Source organism: Amblyraja radiata, chromosome 2 (genome assembly GCF_010909765.2).
Source record: "Amblyraja radiata isolate CabotCenter1 chromosome 2, sAmbRad1.1.pri, whole genome shotgun sequence".
Classification (NCBI taxonomy): domain Eukaryota; kingdom Metazoa; phylum Chordata; class Chondrichthyes; order Rajiformes; family Rajidae; genus Amblyraja; species Amblyraja radiata.
The window spans coordinates 57,866,104-57,888,360 of NC_045957.1; the positions used below are offsets into that span (position 1 = coordinate 57,866,104).

The following is a 22,257-nucleotide window of genomic DNA, read 5'->3' on the forward strand; positions in this document are numbered from 1 at the left end:
TATGCTGTATTGTTTAAGAAAGAACTGCAGATGCTGGAAAAAAATCGAAGGTAGACAAAAATGCTGGAGAAACTCAGCGGGTGAGGCAGCATCAATGGAGCAAAGGAATAGGGGGGTGGAGGGCGGAAAGAAGAAAGGAAGAGGCGAAGGCCGGTGGTGGAAAACCCGGGGGGGGAGGGGGGGGCAGGGGACACATGCCCACCCCCCCTCTGTTTTGAGAGGTGGGGGACGATCCCCCCATCTTTTGTAATCCGGATTTTAAAACTCGGTGAAATCTCCTCTTTCCGCGAGACAGTGGGGGTGGGACTGCTGATCGAGGGCGCCGATTGGACGAGAGAGACGTTGATCAGCAGGCAATGGGGGTGGGACATGATGATTCAGCACGATGATCGGAGGAGGGAGGTGTCGGTCAGAGGCGGAAGTAGGGGGATGGGACTGAGGATAGAATGCGGTGATTGGAGGAGGGAGACGTGTCCAGGTCATAGGGTCACAATGGCAGCCCTGGACACAGACCTGCGCCTCATTCGCAGCCATAATCGATCCTGGCCGGCTCTCCGGCGTTGCCATCGCTGCCGAACCGACACTGGACCATCCCCGTCCCCACCCGAGTGCCCCCCACGCCCAGGGGTGGCCAGAGACGTCGGGAGTCAGACGGGCGCAGTGCCCACAGCCAGTACAGAGAAGCAGCGCTACACCCAGCTCAACTCTGTCTCTCCCGCCGGGTTAACCTACAGCCCTGCCTGGACTTAAGGGAAATATGGCCCAGGCTTACAGCCAGTGCAGAGAAGCAGCGCTAGCTCCACAGCTCCGGGCTGGTATTCCGTCAGTCCAGGCAGGACTGTAGGTTAACCCGGCGAGACAGGCAGAGTTGAGCTGCATTTAGCACGAGATTGAACTGTAATTACCATTCACAGGGCCCACAACAGAAGCCTTCGAAGCCTCGTGAGTGTGCGCATGCGCGCGCGGCCGCCAATAAATTGTGTCCCCCGCCTGGGGTATAGGGAGAGGTTAGGCAAGCTAGGACTTTGTTCCTTGGAGAGCAAGAAGCTGAGGGGTTATCTTATTGAACAGTATAAAATTATGAGGGAAATAGGTATGGTAAACCCAGTTTTATCCAGAGTTGGGGAATCAAGAACCAGAGGACATAGGTTTAAGGTGGAGGGAAATATTTAATAGGAACCCGAGGAGTAACTATATCCACACGGAAGGTGCTGGAATAATGGAACGAGCTGCCAGAGGAGGTACTCGAGGCAGATACAATCACAACATTTGAAAGACATTTGGACAAGTACAAGGATAGGAAAGGTTGAGAGGAATATGGGTCAAATGAAGGCATGTGCGATTAGCATAGATGGGGCATCTTGGTCCACTGGGGCAAATTGGGCCGAAGTGTCTGTCCTGCATGTCTCTAAGACTCGATGACAAGGCCAGCACTATTATAGTCTGGTGTACTGACCTCTATCTTGTTGAGGCTAGGCGACAGCTCTCGGGACACCACCTCGTACCTACCCCTTGATCCTGATCCCACCAACAAATACCAGGCCACCGTCTCCCTAACCATCACAGTTCTCATCTGTTCTGGCAATCACCTCTCCACGGCCTCCAACCTGAGAGAACCCCTGCTCCGCAAGGCATGTTTTTGCCTCTTACCCAAGATCCATCAATAGGGCTGTCATGGTAGGTCAATCGTTTCTGCTGCTCTTGTTCCACTGAACACATCTTCAAGTACCTCAAAGATAGATACAAAATGCTGGAGTAACTCAATGGTAGCATCTCTGGAGAGTAGGAATGGGTGATGTTTTGGGTCGAAATCCTTCTTCAAACCAGCATCTTGGTTTGAAGAAGGGTTTCTTTCCTACGTATTCAAGTACCTCAACTCTATCTTGTCCTTCCTTTGACTAGTCCATTCCCACCTAAATCCAAAACACCTCACACACTCTCACAAGACTTTGGCCGCCTCCACCTTTTCTTCACCATGGACATCCAGTTGCTTTACACTTCAATTCCCAAACAGGAAGACATCAAGGACTTCAATTTCTTCCAAGAATAAAGATTTAACCAGTTCGCCTCAACTAAGATTATCTTTTATGCAAGAAGGAACTGCAGATGCTGGTTTACATCGAAGATAAACACAAAATGCTGGAGTAACTCAGTGGGCAAGGCAGCATCTCTGGAAAAAAGGAATAGGTGATATTTCGGGTTGAGACCCTTCAACAGTCTGATGAAAGGTCTTGACCTTAAACGTCACCTATTCTTTTTTTTCCCCAGAGATGCTTTCTGACCCACTGAGTCTAACTATCTTCTGCCTGGCAAACCTTGTTCTCACCCTCATGCACTTCCTCCAACCTTGTCTATTGCATGTGCTGTTCTCAATGTGGCCACCTCGACATCGGCAATACCAAGCATGCCATAGTGCGAAACACTTGCACTGTGTCTGCCATGGCTAGATGGATTTCCCACTTTCTCATTCCCATACTGACCTGTCTGTCTCCGTTCTGCTCCCCTGCAGGTGCAAACTTTAAGAATAGAAAATCATATTTTGATTGGGTAGCCTACAACAGAATGAACATTAAATTCTCCAACTCCAGGTAACCAATACTTCCCCCCCACCCACTCTCACTTCTACTGATCTAACTAGGTCCTCACACACACATACCTTTCTTTCTACTCTTCCTCGCACCCCTCTATCTCAGTTACTTTCTTCTTATCCTTTTGGTAATCACCCACTCCAAGACTGTTGGTGTCCCTCTTTCGTCTCCCCCGTTTCCAACTATCTACTATCGTTCCCTCTGGTTCTGCATTTCACTCCTCACCTTTCTTTCTTATCAGATTCTATTATCTACAACCCTTTCTCTTCCCCACATATCACTCCAGTATTTGCAACAATCTCCAGCCTTCCCTCCCCAACCCGACTCATCTGCCAATCAACCCCTCATCCACCTATCGTTGCCAGTTCTTTCCCTTACCTCTTTCTACCACCTATCTTGCCTTCAATCCAGTCTTGAAGAAGAATCCTGTCCCAAAACATTGTCTATCTATTTCCCTCGATAGATGCTGCCCGACAGAGATCCTCCAGCCTTATTTTTTGCTCAAACGTTTTAGTTTGGGTAATTATGAGTGGATGATAAATAAGGATCTCGCCAGCAGCACTCACAATACATAGAGTGATACAGTGTGGAAACAGGCCCTTCGGCCCAACTTGCCCACACCGGCCAACATGTCTCAGATACACTAGTCCCATCCTCTCAGGATTTCATACATCTCTATAAGATCACCCCTCATCCTCCTGCGCTCCAAGGAGACCCAGCTTCCTCAACCTCTCCCGATAGCTCAGACCCTCCAGTCCTGGCAACATCCTTGTAAATCTTCTCTGAACCCTTTCAACCATGACAATATCTTTCCTGTAACATGGTGCCCAGAACTGAACACAATATTTTAAATGCGGTCTCACCAACCTCTTATACAACTGTAACATAACCTCCCAACGTCTATACTCAATACTCTGACTGATGAAGGCCAATGTGCCAAAAGCCATTTTGACCACTTTATCTACCTGCTACTTGACCTTCAAGGAACAATGCACCTGTACTCCTAGATCCCTCTGCTTGACAAAACTACCCAGAGGTCTACCATTTACTGTGTAGGTCCTGCCCTTGTTAGACGTTCTAAAATGCAACACCTCACACATCTCTGTATTAAATTCCATCAACCATTCCTCAGCCCGCCTGGCCAATCCATCCAGATCGTGCTGCAATCTTTCACAACCATCTTCGCTATCTGCAAAACCATCCACTTTTGTATCATCAGCAAACTTGCTAATCTTGCCCTATATGTTCTCATCCAAATCGTTGATGTAGATGACAAACAGTACGGGCCCAGCACTGAACCCTGAGGCACACCACTAGCCACAGGCCTTTAACCTTCCACCATCAGCCTCTGCATCCTTCCATGGAGCCAATTTGCTATCCATTCAGCTATCTCTCCTTGGATCCCATGCGATCTAACCTTTCAGAGCAGCAGACCATGTAGAACCTTGTCGAATGCCTTACTGAAATCCATGTATACAACATCTACAGCTCTGCCCTCATCGACCTTTTTGGTCAAGTCTTTAAAAAAAAAATCAGATTTGGGGGAGACACGACCTCCCACGTACAAAACTATGTTGACTATCCCTAATCAGCCTTTGCTCGTCCAAATGCCTGTATAACCTGTCCCTCAGAATACTCTCTAGTAACTTACCAACTACAGATGTTAAGCTCACCGGCCTATAGTTCCCAGCATTTTCCCTGCAGCCCTTCTTGAAAAGAGGCACAACATTTGCCACCCTCCAGTCGTCTGGCACCTATCCTGTATTTAAGGACGACTCATAAATTTCAACCAAGGGCTCCCGAATTTTCCTCTCCAGTTTCCCACAATGTCCTCGGAAAAATCAGATTCAAAAACATTTACTGCATTTATTGTGTCTCCAAGCATTCATTTCTCTTCTAGACAAGCGTGACATTGGACATTTCCCAATCTCTACATCAGAGAATTGACTCGAACATAAAATAAAGTAGCATTTTAGAAAGAATAATAGGGAATTAATTTTCTACCTGTAGTTTCAAGATATTATTAAGCTATACTTTGCCTAAAGATCCTAAATAGAGGTGGAGACAGTGGGGTTTGAAAGAAGGTGGAGGTCAGAGACAGCAAAGTTCCAGATGGGGATGGAGAAACAAGAGTAGAGGTTAAGGTGAGGGACTGCAAGTTTTTTCAGGGGAGACCAAGTGGTTGAACGATCCAGAACAAGGGGTCACAGTTTAAGGATAAGGGGGAAATCTTAAGGATTTAAGTTAAGGATAAGGGGGAACCGAGATGAGAAAAACATTTTTCACACAGAGAGTGGTGAATCTCTGGAATTCTCTGCCATAGAAGGTAGTTGAGGCCAGTTCATTAGCTATATTTAAGAGGGAGTTAGATGTGGCCCTTGTGGCTAAAGGGATCAGGGGGTATGGAGAGAAGGCAGGTACGGGATACTGAGTTGGATGATCAGCCATGATCATATTGAATGGCGGTGCAGGCTCGAAGGGCCGAATGGCCTACTCCTGCACCTATTTTCTATGTTTCTATGATTCCTCTTTAATAATATTTAGTCGTTCATAGACATGTCTCTCAAAGAGAGGCTGACAGATGAAAGACCCAATAATAACCACGGTAAATTTCACAAACTATTCTGTCATTTGCTACTACTCCTGCACCTAATTTCTATGTTTCTATGAGAGGAAAAGAAAGGTGGCTGGGAGACAGAGCTAGGAGACAAGGTTGGAACAAAGAGGCAAATTGTCAATATCATTGCATATTAATATTTTGCTAATTTCAAAACTAATAAATTCTACAATTCAACACAAAATAATTTACCCTTTCCTCCAGAATCCGAGCTTTTTTCTTCAACAAAGAATTTTCACTCTCCGTTTGCTTCAATCGTTTTTTGATATCTTCGTAGGCTGTGACAAGTGCAAAGTGGGAACCGACAGATTCATCACCTGAAGAACCTGCAACAGGACTAAACCTGAAAGCTGTTGCTTCAGGGCTTGCTTCTTCATGATTCAAAATAGAAATATCATCTTCTGCACATGCTGCGTCCATGCTCACGTCTTCACACAGCTCACCAATGATGACAGAAGCCACAGCTCTCTTCCGCTGACCAGTACAGGCTCACTGTCAATCAAAACAAAACAAATTTGTTGAATATGGTACGTCCTCACAATAAAAACAGCTTTGTATGTTAATAAATATTATTTCAAGGTCATCAAAAGTAACCAAAATAAACCCCAATTCTCAGTCACATCTATTTATACTAATACTGAAATTCTCATCTTGTCCTCTTCCGGTTTGCGTTGTTTTTAAATTTGCACAAAAACAATCCCCCATAGCGCTATGATTTTTCGCCACCTTACTCACTCGCCTCTGCTACAAGTCAAATACGTTTTGTTCGGATCTATTTGTGAAATAGTACAAAAGTTATGAAGGACTAAAAATCGTTAAAAAACGCCCCTTCCGGCAACTGCTGTCAATAACGGAGGCGAGGAAATAAAAAGCTCCCCTTCAGCTGTGTGGAGAGTGTGCAGCAGGAGTGTGTTGATCAGCTTGTGGAGAGTGTGCAGCTTGCAAAGAGTGAGCAGCTTGCGGAGAGTGAGCAGCATGCGGGCTGCTTCTGCGGCGACCAGCATGACGAGCCGGAAGCTGCTGAGTTGAACTGGAAGCCTCTGAGTGAAGCCGTAGTGGGACCGGGATCTGCTGATGCTGATCCGTGAGGCCGAAAGCTGAAGGTGCGGGGTGAGCAGAGTGGGACCTGCGTCTGGTGCGACCACCCCCCCTCCCCTCCCCTCCCCACTCCCCTTCATCCCACCACCCACTTCCCCCCCCACCCCACACCCCTCTCCCCTGAGTAGTGGAATATTGATTTAGGGGAACGGGTTGTATTGGGGGAACAGGTGAGTGGTGGAATATTGCATTGCGGAATGGGTTGTGTTGGGGGAACCAGGCCTCCCAATGAATGGGTCCCACTTAGACTAGTACACAGTTAAAAAGGTAAGCATTTAGTGATGCAAAATATTTGCTCTGGTGCACAGAGTTGTTATTCTTAACACAAATCCACATTCAATTGTACATTTTACTACCTATTCTATATGTTTAAACTAGTATGGAGCTTTGAGCAGCTCCACCATTTAGGATGTAGCAAAGAAAATTGGAAACATAAGCACAGTAGTCTAGTCAGTACTTAGTTAGACACAAAATGCTGGAGTAACTCACCGGGCCAGGCAGCATCTCTGGATAGAAGGAATGGGTGACGTTTCAGGTCGAGACCCGTTTTCAGACTGACAGTCAGGGGAGAGGGAGACACAGAGATAAGGAAGTGTAAGGTGTGAGAACAAGACATGAGAGGGGATAGAGATCAAGGAAAATGTAGAATAGATCATTGCTAGCTAGGAGAATGTGACAACAAAGCAAACTGATAAAATGTAATTGGGGTCAATCAGACTGGTCAGAGATCCGGAAAGGGGGAGGGATGGAAAGCAAGGATATTACTTGAAGTTAGAGAAGTCAATATTCATATCGCTGGGGTGTAAACTGCCCAAGCGAAATATGAGGTGAATTTGCCCTGGCCTCACTCTGTCAATGGAGGAAGCCCAGGACAGAAAGGTCAATGTGGGAATGGGAGGGGGAGTTAAAGTATTTAGCAACCGAGAGATCAGGTAGGTTTAGGCAGACTGAGCAGAGGTGTTCAGCGAAACGATCACCAAGCCTGCGCTTGGTCTCACCGATATTTAGGAGTCTACACCTGGAACAGCAGATACAGTAGATGAGGTTGGAGGTGGTGCAAGTGAACCTTTGCCACAGCTGAAAAGATTGTCGGGGTCCTCTGCCTCACCTGTAAAGTCTGCCCTATCTTCAGTGTAAATCAGCATCTGCAGTTCATTCCAGTCAACACATCTAGTCAGCCCTTGATACAGACTGAATTTTTCCAATCCAATGTTCATGCGTTCTTCCCCTTCACATTTAGCTCAAGTACCATGAGATTGGTGTCAACTTGTAATGAACTGATGGACAACTTATCATCAACTACATGGTTAAGTTTCTGCAGTGATGCAGCTTTGACACTAATCATCCATGTTGTTGACCTTAATCGCCTTTCTGTTTTCTTTTATTTTCACAAGCACAATCAACTTGCTACTGAATTTGACTGTACCACATGCCAAAAGCACATCAAGTTTCTGCTAAAGCATAATAGCATTAAGGGAACATGCAGGCATTATTAGGCCCGTGAACATACACTTGATTCTTGCTGCCTACATACGCAATTTCTCTCTACATACCCTATTTCTCTCTACTCTGAGCTGAGGGCTACAGTGAACTGGCAAAGTGGAAATGCAACCCGCATCAAATGAATCATGATCATATTGAATGGTGGGTATGGTTGAAGTGTTAAGAGGTCTAACTCCGCTTTAGTTTTCTTATGAAATCCAGATTTACTGCCACGTACAATTCTACCTCTGACTTCATCCATTTCACCACTAACTTCCATCCGGCACTCAAATTCACCTGGACCATTTCAGACATCTCTCTACCGTTTCTAGACCACACTATCCCCATCGCAGGTAACAGACTACTGACCGACATCTACTATAAACCCACTGACTCCCATGCATATCTGGACTACACTTCTTCCCACCCCGCTTCCTGCAAGGACTCTATCCCCTACTCCCAATTCCTCCATCTATGCCGCATCTGCACCCAGGAAGAGGTGTCCCAAACCATGGCATCGGAGATATCCTCATTCTTTAGGGTTCCCCTCCTCGACTCTAGATGAGGCTCTCACCAGGGTCTCTTCTATACCCCGCAACTGCTCTCACTCCCCATCCCCCCCCACTCGTAACAAGGGCAGTCCCCCTTGTCCTCATCTTCCACCCTACCAGCCGCCACATACAACAGATAATCCTCCGACAGTTTCGCCACCTCCAACGGGATCCCACCACTGGCCACATCTTTCCATCTCCTCCCCTTTCTGCTTTCCTCAGAGACCACTCCCTCCGTAACTCCCTGGTCAATTTGTCCCTTCCAAACCACCCCCTCCCCGGTACTTTCCTTTGCAACTGCAGGAAATGCTACACTTGTCACTTTACCTCCCCCTTGACTCCATCCAAGGACCTAAGCAGTCTTTCCAGATGCGGCAGAGGTTCACCTGCACCTCCTCCAACTTCATCTATTGCATCCGCTGCTCTAGGTGTCAGCTGCTCTACATCAGTGAGAACAAGTGTAGGCTTGGCGATTGCTTCGCCCAACACCTCCACTCAGTTCGCAATAACCAACCTGATCTCCCAGTGGCTCAGCACTTCAACTCCCCCTCCCATTCCGAATCCGACCTTTCTGTCTTGGGCCTCCTCCATGGCTAGAGTGAGTCTGACGGTAAATTGGAGGAGCAGCACCTCATATTTCACTTGGGTGGTTTACACCCCAGCAGTATGAACATTGACTTTGACAATTTCAGATAGTCCTTGCTTTCTCCCTCTTTCCACTCCCCTTCCCAGCTCTCCCACAGCCCACTGTCTCCGCCTCTTCCTTTCTTCTTTCCGCCCCCACACCCCCTATCAGTCTGAAGAAGTGTCTCGACCCGAATCGTCACCTATTCATTCGCTCCATAGATGCTGCCTCACCCGCTGAGTTTCTCCAGCATTTTTATCTACCTTAATTCCACCTCATTCAGTTACTGTATTGGTTTTTTGTACTACTTTCAGACTGCACCACAATTTCGGCAGAACTGCTTTCCTCCATTATGCACAATGTAATGTATTAAACAAAAATTGCAATATTTGAATTCTGGTCCTGTCCTACCTTCAACTTGCCCATTCAAACATAATTTGCTCAGACTACTCTTCAGTGCCACCCAACATTCCATCTGTTCTTCCCCCCCCCCCCCCCCCCCCCCCCCCCCCCATCAACTCTCAGAAAAAAAAATACCTCAAGTAATTAAACTATCAACATAGAAAGAAGATTATGTTAATTTCTTCTGATCTGAAAGCAGACACGCAAACTTTAGGAATTTCCATCGCAATTAACTTTAGGGTGTGTCTATTTATTGCAGTTCTTCAGGGTCAAAGTCAGGCTACACACCTTGACAACAGTTTTCCATTTTCCGGTATTAACGTTGAGTAAAAGTAACTACACAAGCATGAGTGAGTAGTTGGCTAAAGTTGATTGGAAGGGGACCCTAGCAGATTTGACAATGGAGCAGCAGCGGCAGGAGTTTCTGGGAGTAATTTGAAAGACGCAGGATCTTTTCATCCCATAATAATAATAATACATTTTATTTATGGGCGCCTTTCAAGAGTCTCAAGGACACCTTACAAAATTTAGCAAATAGAGTAAAAACATGTAAGCGGAATTAAATAAATAGTAAAGACATCACCAGTACACAAATTAAAGACAGAATTCAATCCAAAGACAAAAATCAAAAACACAATATGAAGAGAGAGCAGCGGCAGCTAAAGCGCGCCAGCGTACACTCTCCCTTCCGGCAGCCATCTTGGACACAGAATAAAATAATCATTTACACACAAAAAAAAACATCCCCCCACAATGGTTACCACTGTGGGGGAAGGCACAGTGTCCAGTCCCCATCCCCAGTTCTCCCATAGTCAGGCCTATTGAGGCCTCCACAGTTGCCTCTACGGAGGCCCGATGTTCCTGGCCGTTCTCGCCGGGTGGTGTTGCTCCGGCGTCGGGAGAGTCCTCACAGCGGCTGGGACGGCCGATTCCCTACCGGAGTCCGTGGTATTCCGAAGCCGACAGGGCCGCGTCGGTTGGTGCTCCGAGGCTCCCGATGTTAAAGTCGGCGCCGCCGCCCGCGGCTGGCCGCTCCACAGCCCCGCAGCTCGACGGTGTTGATCACAGCGGTCTCAGCATACCGGAGCTCCAGCGCGACGACCCAGCGCGGCGACCCAGGCAAGGCATCGCCCGCTCCGCTCCGCGATAGCGCTCCAGCGCTGTGCCGCCACCGAAGCTGAAGGTGCTGGGCGGTCCCTGCCAGGAAAATGCCGCTCCACTCCCGCTGGTAGGCCGCAAGGACGGGTCGACGGTGCAGCCCGGGGAAAAAGCTGCCTCACCGACCAGGTAGGGACCTAGAAAATAGTTTCCCCCTTCCCCCCCCACATAAAAAAGTCAAATTCCCCAACAAACATAGGACAAAATTCACTAAAAACTAATAAAAAAAGTGAATTGAACGGACAGCTGCTGGTTAGCAGCCGTTCCCCAGGATGGCTCCTCCTCCTTGAGGTGTATAAATAGATTTATAAATAGGTGTATAAATAGATCCTCCATGACATTACAGTGGGTGTTATTGTAGATAGTGTAGATGGTTGGCAAAAATTGGAATAGGATCTTGATCGGTTGGGCAGGTCGGGTGAAAAATTGTTGATGGAGTTTAATACAACAAAGTGTGTGGTGTTCCATTCTGGGAAGTCTAACCAGGCTAGGTCCTACACCTGTGAGCGACAGGGCTCTAGGGAGTGTTGTCGACCAGAGGGATCTGGGAGTGCAGGTACATAGTTCATTGAAAGTGACGTCAGGTAGAAAGAGGCGGTCCATAAGGCTTTCGGCACATTGTCCGTCATCAGAGTATTGAGTATAGAAGTCGGGAGGTAATTTTACAGCTGTATATGACATAGGTGAGGCTACATTTATAGTATTGCGTTCAGTTTTGGTCACCCTGTTATAGGAAAGGATCCAGAGAAGATTTACGGGGGTGTTGCTAAGACTTAAGGGCTTGAGCCATAGGGAGAGGTTGAGCAGGCTAGGACTTAATTCCTTGGAGCACAGGAAGATGATGATCTTATAAAGGTGTATAAATAGATAGGGGGATCAAGAACCAGAGGACACAGGTTCAATGAGAGGCAAGAAAGATTTAATAGGAACCTGTGGGACAACTATTTTACACAAAAGGGTGGTGGGTATATAGAACGAGCTGCCGGAGGAGGTAGTTGTCACAGGTACAACCACATTTTAAAGATATTTGAACAGGTACATGGAGAGGATAGGTTTGAAGGAATATGAGCCAAACACAGGCAAGTGAGACAAGTGTAGATTGGGCATGTTGGTCTGTGTGGGCAAGTTGGGCCGAAGAGCTTGTTTCCATGCTGTATGACTATGACAAAGTGAAAGAAGCTTACTAAGGGGGGAATGAGATAACCGTGACTTCCAATGGAAGACAAAGACAGCATAAAAGCAAACAAGAAGGCATATAACCTAGCAAAGATTAGTGGAAAGCCAGAGTGTTGGGAAGCTTTTAAAAAACAAAGGCAACTCAAAATGCAATAATGGGAGAAAAGATTAAATATGAAGGTAGGCAAGCCAAAAATAAAGAAGACACCAAATATTTTTTCAGATATACAATGAATAAAAGAGAGGCAAGAGTGCACATTAAACCGCTGGAAAATGACACTGCAGCATTAGTAATGGGGAATGGGGAACAAAGAAATGGCTCATGAACTGTCATGTTTTTGTGTCAGTCTATCAAAGTGGAGGCAGTGTAAAACACCAGAAATTCCGGAGAGTCAGGGGACTCTCATTATTACTAAGGAGAAGGCATTTGGTAAGCTGAAAGGTCTGAAGGTGGATAAGTCACCTGGACAAGGTGGACTTACCCCCAGGAAGACATTGTGCCCAGGTTTGTGGATGATACGAAGACAGGTGGAGGGGGCAGGTAGCGCAGGTAGCATAGGATGCTATGAGAATGCAGGGTGACTTGGACAGGTTGGGTGAGTGGGCAGATGCAGTTTAATGTGGATAAATGTGAGGTTATCCACTTTGGTAGCAAAAACAGGAAGGCAGATTACTATCTAAATGGTGACAAGTTGGGAAAAGGGGAAGTACACCGGGATCTGGGGGTCCTTGTTCATCAGTCAATGAAAGTAAGCATGCAGGTACAGCAGGCAGTGAAGAAAGCAAATGGTATGTTGGTCCTCATAACGAGAGGAGTTGAGTATAGGAGCAAGGAGGTCCTTCTGCAGTTGTATAGGGCCTTAGTGAGACCACACCTGGAGTATTGTGTGCAGTTTTGGTCCCCTAATTTGAGGAAGGATATTCTTGCTATTGAGGGAGTGCAGCGTAGGTTTACAAGGTAAATTCCCGGGATGGCGGGACTGTCATATGCTGAGAGAAAATTGAATGGTTGGGCTTGTATACTCTGGAGTCTAGAAGGATGAGAGGGCATCTTATTGAAACATATAAGATTATTAAGGGTTTGGACACACTAGAGACAGGAAATGTTCTCGATGTTGGGGGAGTCCAAAACCAGGGGCCACAGTTTAAGAATAAGGGTAAGCCATTCAGAACAGAGATGAGGAAACAGTTTTTCCACACAGAGAGTTGTGAGTCGATGGAATTCACTGCCTCAGAGGGCGGTGGAGGCCAGTTCTCTGGATCCTTTTGTAAATTGCTTGTTCTAAGCTTCCCCCAGTCTAGTTTCAGTCAAAAATCACTGAGTCAAGCACTTGCGCATCTAAACTTTATTTTGACAAAACACAATTACAGTTCCCACTACTGTACTTAACCACCGCAGGTTCGATCCTCTTGGACAGGTACGTGGATAGGAAAGGTCCAGAGTGATATGGCCCAAATACTGGCAAATTAGACTAGTTTGGTCAGCATGAATGGGTGGGCCAAACTGTTTCCCTCCGTAATTCGAAACGGAAGTTCGATAATTAATTAAAAACAAGGAAGAGATGAGTTACTGACACAATGCAGGGATGCACAAGTCAACTCTTCCAAAGCAATGGTACGATGAGTTGATTGAATGACGCCACTCAAAACTAATCTATTTTCTAATCTACGATTTCATGAACAATCCGATTTTTTATCACCCAGGCCGCCCGAGTTGTTGACAAAGTTGACATGTACAATTTGCAAAGATGTCCAATGAACCAGCCTCTGATCACCCCACGTATACGTTCTGGTGCCCAAGAGCCAGGCACAGACTTCAAGACGCCCATTGGGTCCAGAGTGCTGATGGGACACAGAAGACAGACACAACATTCTGGACAGCGGGACAGGCAACATCTCTGGAGAGAAGGAATGGGTGACGTTTCGGGTCGAGACCCTTCTTCAGATCTCTGGCCCAGGTTTCGCCGATGTCACTCTCACTTACCGGCTAAATTCGATTACTTTCCGCCGCCGCCGGCAGCCCGGCTCTCAGCGCCTGCTTTCCAATACCGACACTGGGCACAGCCCACTGTCCTCCATTTGTGAATCAGCCCCGCGTTCCCCTTTCACCTCCCAGCTCGCACCACGTGACCATTTGCCGACCGCCGCCACGCTGGAACAGTGACGCCATGACGCTGGCGAGTGACGCGGAGTTTGGGGCCGCGCTTCGTTCCCTTGACGGAGGGAGGGGGGGAGAGGGGGAGGGGAAATGCTGGAGTAACTCAGCAGGTCAGGCAGCATCTCTGGAGATAAGGAATAAGTGACACGTCTGAAGAAGGGTCTGGACCCGAAACGTCACCCATTTCTTCTCTCCAGAGATGTTGCCTGACCCGCTAAGTTACTCCAGCATTTTATGTCTATTTTTGGTTTATAGGCAATACACAATAGGTGCAGGAGGAGGCCATTCGGCCCTTCGAGACAGCACCGCCATTCAACCCCAATCATCCCCAATCTGTACAAGCTGTAAGCTGTACCCCGTTCCTGCCTTCTCCCCATATCCCCTGACTCCGCTATTTTTAAGAGACCTATTGTTCTTCAACCATCATATTGGTCTAAATTATACCTGTTGTTTCTACTACATTGTGAAGGATGTTAACAAATAGAAATTTCGTTGTTTTTTGTAATATTCAGTTGTAAGAAACCTGAAGTGCTGATTGTTAAGGTGTGCCATTAATCATGAGCAAGAACCCTATTTATTTTCTAACACATAGGTTATGCGATAGGATTCATCACTGCTGCAGGTGCAATAAATGATAAATTCTAAACAGTAAATTCTTCAATCCTCTTCCGGTTACGGTATTGCTATTGACGAGGTCCAGGTTAGAATACTTTACCGGCGCAGTTTCCACCCGCAAGTTCCACTTCATTTCATGGATTGGCAGAAAGAATCAGCTTGAAACATTGTTTTGTAGCTCGGGTTCAGCTGCGGCTGCGGCTGCAAGGACGAGGCGTGAGGACTCTCGCGCTCCGTTTCTGGCGGGATGGCCCCTGCAGCTCGTGCAACGGACACACCAACGGACAAGCTCGGGGTCGCGCGGGTGCCGGGCTCAGGGAGGGAGAGCAGTTCCCAGGTGCGGGAGGCGAAGGCAGGAAGCGGCAGGAGAAAGTTGGTGGTGATCTGCACACGGACTGACTTTTGATAGTTCGTGCGGGAATTTCGGTAAAGCTTCCTACACGAGCTCCGCGAGTAGAGGGAATGCCCACCGTTCTACGCGTTTATTATCACATAGACACAAAAAGCTGGAGTAACTCAGCGGGACAGGCACCATCTCTGGAGAGAAAGAATGGGTGACATTTCGGGTCGAGACCCTTCTTCAGACTGGTTAGGGGAAAAGGGATACGAGAGATATAGACGGCGATATGTGGAGATAAAGAATAATGATTGAAAGATATGCAAAAAAGTAACGACGATAAAGGAAACAGGCCATTGTAAGCTGTAGGGTGAAAATGAGAAGCTAGTGCGACTTATCACATACACGAGTAGGGTGAGGTGCAGGTGCAATGAAACATCTACAGTAGCAATGTTAGAAAATTTTGAGATTTTAAAAATCAAGTCTGCAATTTATCCCATCAGATAAAGCATAAAAAGAAGTTTAATTTGACACCTAATTCACTTTCATATCTTCAGTATTAAAAAAGTTATGGCCATTTTCATATTCTGAAATTAGCAGCTTGTTCCCTTTTGCTTTTCCATTGACTTAACACAAAAGCTGTGATCAAGGACAGTCAAAAGCCCAACACGTTCTTAAAAATTAAGAGAACTAAATGAAATTTTCAGTTATTATAGATTGAAGCATTCTGAAACAAATATGAAACAATCTTACTTGGATGACCTGAAATTAAAGCATATAATTAGTTAGTTACCCAATTGTAGCTAATTACAAAATTCAATTGCTAGATCTAAACATCTATCCATCTCTTAAGAAAAGGTTAACATTTTCAAAAAGCCTAAGTGTCCAAATAACATTCACACAAGAATTCACAATATAATATGATTTTTAAATCTCATTGTCATCAAATTATAGACCAAAGGAATTTAGTGTTTAATTCCTGTAAATTAATGGGCATTTAAATCATCTTGCGAGTGGGATTTTGTGGAACGCGCTGGTTTGGAACGTTGCGGTTGCAGTGAATTTTATACCCCATATCGGCAGGAAAAATACTGCCGGTTCGTATATTTACATAATGACATTTTCGCAACTTGAAATTTTGATTAAAGGCATCCTTAGAAGCAAGTTTATATGAAAATATAAACGGCATACCTTGCCTTGTCCCCTACGTGAGATCCGTCCCGTTGTCGGCGTTGACGACATTTGAAGATTATTTTAATTTTACTCCAACAATTAAATGATCCAGCGCTAATTTTAATAAACTTAATAAAACGGCAGTGGAAGCAATTTTTCTTAGCAACTAAACAGCCGGACAGAGATCGATTTGAATAGGCTGCAGAAAAATCGCATTTTAAACCTGCCCCCCTCTCAAAGGCGCCAAAGTCGCGCACACGTGCAGCGACAGAACTGCAGCGCTGCTGAAGGTAAGTTTTGTAACATACCTATATACAGGCCAATGAAATTTTCTGCTATGGCCAGAGTCGATGTTCTCACATTGTGAGTCAGTCTCATTTTAGTGCACTTTGGCACCTTTTCAATGTAAGATGGGAGAATCATCAGAGCACTTGGCACCTGTTGAGGTGCTTTCTAAGCTTGCCTGTATCAGATCTCAGTTTTTTACTTTGGGATGCCCCTGAGCCAGTGTCTCTGAGCTGTAATAAGCGAGTTCGGTATTCTGAAAAACGCAAGGAATCATGGGATTTTGGCAAAGGCCATTCACTATAAAGAAAAAGCGAACGAAGCGCTGGCTGAAGAAACTGTGTATAAATTCTTATCTTTATTCATAATTTATGTGTAAAAGTCTCATCCCCCCCCCCAAAGGAACAGGTAGTAGGAGAGTGGGGTTTCACAGCGAGAGAGAGGGGGCAAATGCGAGTGGGAGACAGGGGAGAGCGCGCACACAGACCCGCGCCTCTGCAGCCAGGATAGAACCCGGGTCCACGGCACCGCAAATGCTGGACACTGGACCCCCCCGAGTGGCCCATCCCCGCCTGGGGGGTGGCCGGAGACAACCTGGGGCGACCACGGACCGACGACCCCAGCAGCCTCAGGACCACAGCCAGCACGGAGTAGAAGCACTAGCCACAACTCAACTATGCCTGTGCTGCCAGGCCAACTGACAGCCCCGGAACGACAGGACACCAGCGGCCCCAGGCCCACAGCCAGCCGGAGAAGAAGCGCCAACCCCAGCTCAACCACGCCTGTCCTGCCGGGCCAACTGAAAGCCCCGGAACGATGGAACACCAGCGGCCCCAGGGCCACAGCCATCGCAGTGAAGCGCCAATGCCAGCTCAACTATGCCTGTCCCGCCGGGCCAAGCGACAGCCCCGTAACGATGGGACACCAGGCCCACAGCCAGCACAGGGAAGAAGCACCAACTCCAGCCCAATCTCCAGCCCCTGCCAGTACCGAGAGGGCCAACCGACAGCCACTGGACAAGGAGAGAGGCGCAGCTGAAGGTCCCTGGCCGGAGACGACCAGGGCGACCACGGACCGACGACCTCAGTGGCCCCAGGCCCACAGCCAGCGCGGAGAAGAAGCGCCAACTCTAGCCCAAGAGCCAACTCCAGCTCCCACCAGCACAGAGTGGGCCAACTGACAGCCACTGGACAAGAAGAGAGGCGCAGCAGGAGGTCCTTGGCCCGCCGGGGAACGGCCGCCCCAGGAGCCGAAGACAGCGCCTCCTCCCCGCACCTGCTGCAAGCCTGGTCCGACATCTCCGGCCATCTCCAGCTGCCCCCGGACAGGGACGGGACATCCGGGAGGGGACGGGGACGGCCCAGCAGCAACTCAACAGCGCCCGCAGCGCTAGAGACCCGGGCCCGACCCTGACCATGGACGAGCGCGATCTTGCTCACTCACCAAAGCATAAAGCAATAAATACAACAAAATAATCTTAGCTTTTAACAAAGGAACAATAAATACAACTAATTCATAGTTTGAAAGCAGTATTTTCTTACCTAGAAGAATCAAAGCTGGAAAAAACAGATGAAATGAAGGTCTATAAGTACACAGCTCCACTGCTTCCAGCAATGTTTATGCTGAGTGACCTTTGACCTGGGCATGCGCAGTCAGAATACCGAACTCGCTTATTAACTGCAGTATGCTACAAACGTGACAGGCACCACTAATACTGTAGACTTGAACCAACGATCAGGATTCGTGACTATATTTAGATGAGATGAGAAAATATAACTGATTGTCATCTTGACCTGCCTCCAACTGCTGAGGATTTTCTGTTCACAATTGGACCTTTAGCCAATCTGTTCCCATACGGTTACAACACCAGCAACTACCAAACAGTGCAAACATATTGACCGATATACACAAAATCAGGACAAACTAATCCAGGCAGTGTTACCCCATCAATATTCCCAATTATTCATAAAATGTTGGAAGATAATTTCAAGCAACACTTACTGATGCTCAAGATAGACACAAGATGCTGGAGTAACTTAGCTGGTCAGGCAGCATCTCTGGAAAAACGGGCTAGATGATGTTTTGGGTCAAGACCTTTCAGACTGGAGTCAGGGCAGAGGGAAACCAAAAAGTATGAAAAGGTACAAAGAGCAAATGAAAAAAAAATTATGAAAAGAACACACCAAAGTCAGCACTGATGATCAAGGAAAGGTGGAGCCCACAATAGTCTATTGTCCGCTGTGTAAACGGTGATAATGAGGGGATACGAATAGTGCGTAGAGCCGGAGAGCAGGAGTAATCACAGAGGGGATGCAATGAGAGAGGATGTTACAGACTATTGTGACCTCCACCTTTCCTTGATATGCTTCTGTCGGGTCCCCCTGCAACCTCCTGCATTCCAGAGAAAACAATCCACGTCTGTCCAACCTTTCCCTGCAGCTAATATCCCCTAATCCAGGTATAATTATTTTAAACTGCACCTTTTCCCATTACACCATCTATTTCACTTCAATTGGGTGACCAGGTTTCACCCAAGTTCTTCTGTTCTTGAAATCCTCATACACAGCTTTATTATCTCCCGGTTTGCCACTTTTCCAATGCTCTCTTGACTGACCTTCTTTACTGTACACTCTATGATCCAAAACTGCAATGGCTGTCCTAATTCAATCCAAAATTTGCTGGCCTTATTGGATTCCAGTAAGCAACACTTGCATGTTAATATTCTCATTCTTAATTTCAAATCCTTACAATCTTTGAATTATTCTACTGTGACTTCAGTTGCTAAAGCCGCAAACTCTGGATAACTATGTAAATCCTTCCGGTTCTATACTTCCCTTCCTCCTTTATGATGTTCTGTAAAATCTATCTTGTCTAATTGTCTAAAAATCTAATTTGTCTAATTAAATACAAATAATACAAATATCTCTGCAAGGGGATCCTGCAATTTCTATTGTCCCCCTTCCTCACTTCACTTCATTTGCCCATCATCTCCTTCCCTGATTCCACCTACACATCTGTCTCACCTCTCTGTCCCTCAACTTTTTTACATTGGCTATTTCCCTACTACACTCTCAATTCTGATGCAGGTTCTCAACCTGAAAGATCAACTACTGTTTGTCACGACAATGCTGCTTGATCTGTTAAATTGAGACTGCAGTTTTCTTTGCATCAGATTCCAGCGTTCACAGTCCCTTGCACCCTCAATAATACCTCCTTTATGTTCTACTATAAATGTCTTCATCATTTCGTTTTGATGTAATAAATTTGTATCTATTTTTTCCTGAACCTTTGATCCACATTTTTACCTTTTTGTCGGGTCAATGGACAAGTTACAATGCTCTAGAAAGTGATTTTGACAAAAATATATTTAAAATAAATACCTACTTTCTTTTTTTTCTATCTAAATTCAACTCTAAATGGATTAGTAATTGATATTTACTATTGTCCCCTTCATTTTTGATTTTAAGGTTTTTCAGGGCCCTGAACAATAATCTGCAAAACATAATGGAACTCATTGATAATGGATTTTATGCAGACACGATGTGGATTCAATGTGAAAATGAAGATTGCTTGAAATGGAGGCTTTTGACAATTGAGGATGCTGCATCTGTGGATTCAAGTAAACCCTGGTACTGTCACATGAACAATGATACGTGGTTTAACTGCTGTTCTGTGCCTGAAGAGAGTTACCCTGAGGAATCTGTATTCCACCAATGTGGATTGAAACTTGTCTACTCACAACTTCCTGTGGGAACTCTAGTTTTAGCCAAGATGTCTGGATGGCCGAGGTGAGGCTTACCCTTAGAGTAAGGAGGAATTTTTCAAACTGTAATTTATTCAAAATGATACCGTACTTTACGAGAGGAAAAAAAGTAATAGTCTTACAGCACTGAAACAGGTCCTTCAGCCCCCAAATTCCCAATCATCTGTTCCCTAACTTAGTTAACTTAACATATGTAATTAAGGAAATATTAGCAGTTATTAAAGACATCTGTAGCAGCAATCTTAAAACATTAACTTTTTCTGGCTGGCAAGCTGCGATGCAGCGATTTGTGTTGAGGCCTTAGCTTTGTTACACGATTGACTTATATGAAGACACTGAATCTTGTTGCTAAATTTGTTGCTGACAAAATGATTGTAGGGAAATAATTTATTTACGAAGGAACTGCAGATGCTGGAAAATCGAAGGTACACAAAAATGCTGGAGAAACTCTGCGGGTGCAGCAGCATCTATGGAGCGAAGAAGATAGGCAACATTTCGGGCCAAAACCCTTCTTGGGGTTTCGGCCCGAAATGTTGCCTATCTTCTTCACTCCATAGATGCTGCTACACCCGCTGAGTTTCTCCAGCATTTTTGTGTACCTTTGTAGTGAAGTAACTTGTGCATAGGGCATAAGGAAGCTCTAAAGTGATATAGATTGGTTAAGTAAGTGGACAAAGATTTTGTAAATGGAATATAACATGCAAAATCAGTTAAGTTCTAGATTTGTTATAAAAAACGAACATATTGCTTCAATGGTGGAGACTACAGTGTTCTGAGGTGCAGAGGGATTTGAGTTCCTCAGTGCATGATTGGCCAATGGGTGGTATAAAGGTACAAGTAATTTCCAGGGAAATTAAAGACAAAACTAGCAAGGTTATCCTCAGTTATAAAGGGCATTGATGAGACTACATGTGGAATATTGTATACAACATTAGTAAGGGATTTGATAGTCCCCCTTGGTAGGCTGAGCCAAAAGATTAAGATGCATGGGATTAACTGATTTAATCATATAGATTCATAATTGTTTTGCTGAAGAAGGTAGATGATTGTAGTGGAAGGACAATATTTGGCTGGAGGTAGGTGACCAGTGGAGTTCGGCAAGGATCTGTGCTGGAACCTCTGTTGTTTGTGATCTCTATAAATTACTTGGACGTAAACATAAATGTGTTGGCTAGTAAGTTTTCAGACACCAGAAGACAGCTATTCCATCGGACATTCCACCAATTGAACAACCAGAGCATAAGATGGACATTAGTCCTCCAAAGTGGAGGGAGGTGGAACAGACAGTAAAGCGGGCAAGAGCATCTTCAGCCTCAGGGCCAAATGGGGTTCCGTATCGACTCTGCAAGGGTGTTCCTGATGTTCTTTGCTTCCTGTGGAGGCTAACGAGAGTGGCTTGGGAGAAGAGAGTCAAACCCAAAGCATGGCACAGGGCACGAGGAATCCTGATTCCGAAAGAGAAGGAATCCATAGATATCAGCCAATTCCACCCTATCAGTCTCCTCAATGTAGAGGGTAAGATTTTCTTCAGCATCATAGCTCAGAGGATGACCAGCTATTTAGAGAGAAATAACCTTGTGGATACAACAGTCCAAAAAGCAGGCATCCCAGGGTTCTCTGGATGTCTCGAACTTACAAGCATGATTTTGCACCAAATCCAGACTGCAAGAAAAGAAAAGAGAGATCTGTATGTCATTTTCCTTGACCTTGCCAACGTGTTCAGAACTGTTCCTCACAGTTTCCTCTGGGCATCCTTTGACTTCTTCAGGATACCTGAGACTATCGCAAGCCTTGTCAAGGCTTATTTTCAAGATCTGCAGCTGTTTCACCACGCCTGACTTCACGACCACATGGCACTGCATGGAGATTGGCATTATGGCGGGGTGTACCATCTCCCCATTGATTTTTACAATGGCTATGAAAATCATCATAAGGTGGCGTAGGTGGCGAGCGGCTGAAGTCTGGAGTCCGTCCACCACCCATCAGGGCCTACACGGATGACATGACAATCATAACAACAACAGCACCTTGCACCAGGCGCCTTTTAGGGAAGCTTCAAGAGAACATCACTGGGGTCAGAATGAAATTCAAGCCATTCAAATCAAGAAGCATTTCCATAATCAAAGGCAAACTGACAGATCAAAAGTTCTTCATTGATCAAGAACCTATTCCAACTGTGTCAGAGAAGCCAATCAAAAGTCTTGGAAGATGGTATAACTCTAAACTGAA

General features: G+C 45.9%; 1 protein-coding gene across 1 annotated transcript in view; it reads right to left on the minus strand.

Moving 5' to 3' along the window:
- Window positions 1–13,830, minus strand: part of azi2 (5-azacytidine induced 2) — a 61,007-nt gene extending 47,177 nt beyond the window's left edge. The window contains exons 1-2 of the mRNA XM_033047229.1: window positions 13,682–13,830; window positions 5,398–5,697 (exon numbers count right to left, since the gene is read on the minus strand). Of these exons, the coding sequence (XP_032903120.1) occupies window positions 5,398–5,625 (228 nt within the window). The 5' untranslated portion in view covers window positions 5,626–5,697; window positions 13,682–13,830. The remainder of the gene's footprint in view (window positions 1–5,397; window positions 5,698–13,681) is intronic.
- Window positions 13,831–22,257: the final 8,427 nt, after the last annotated feature.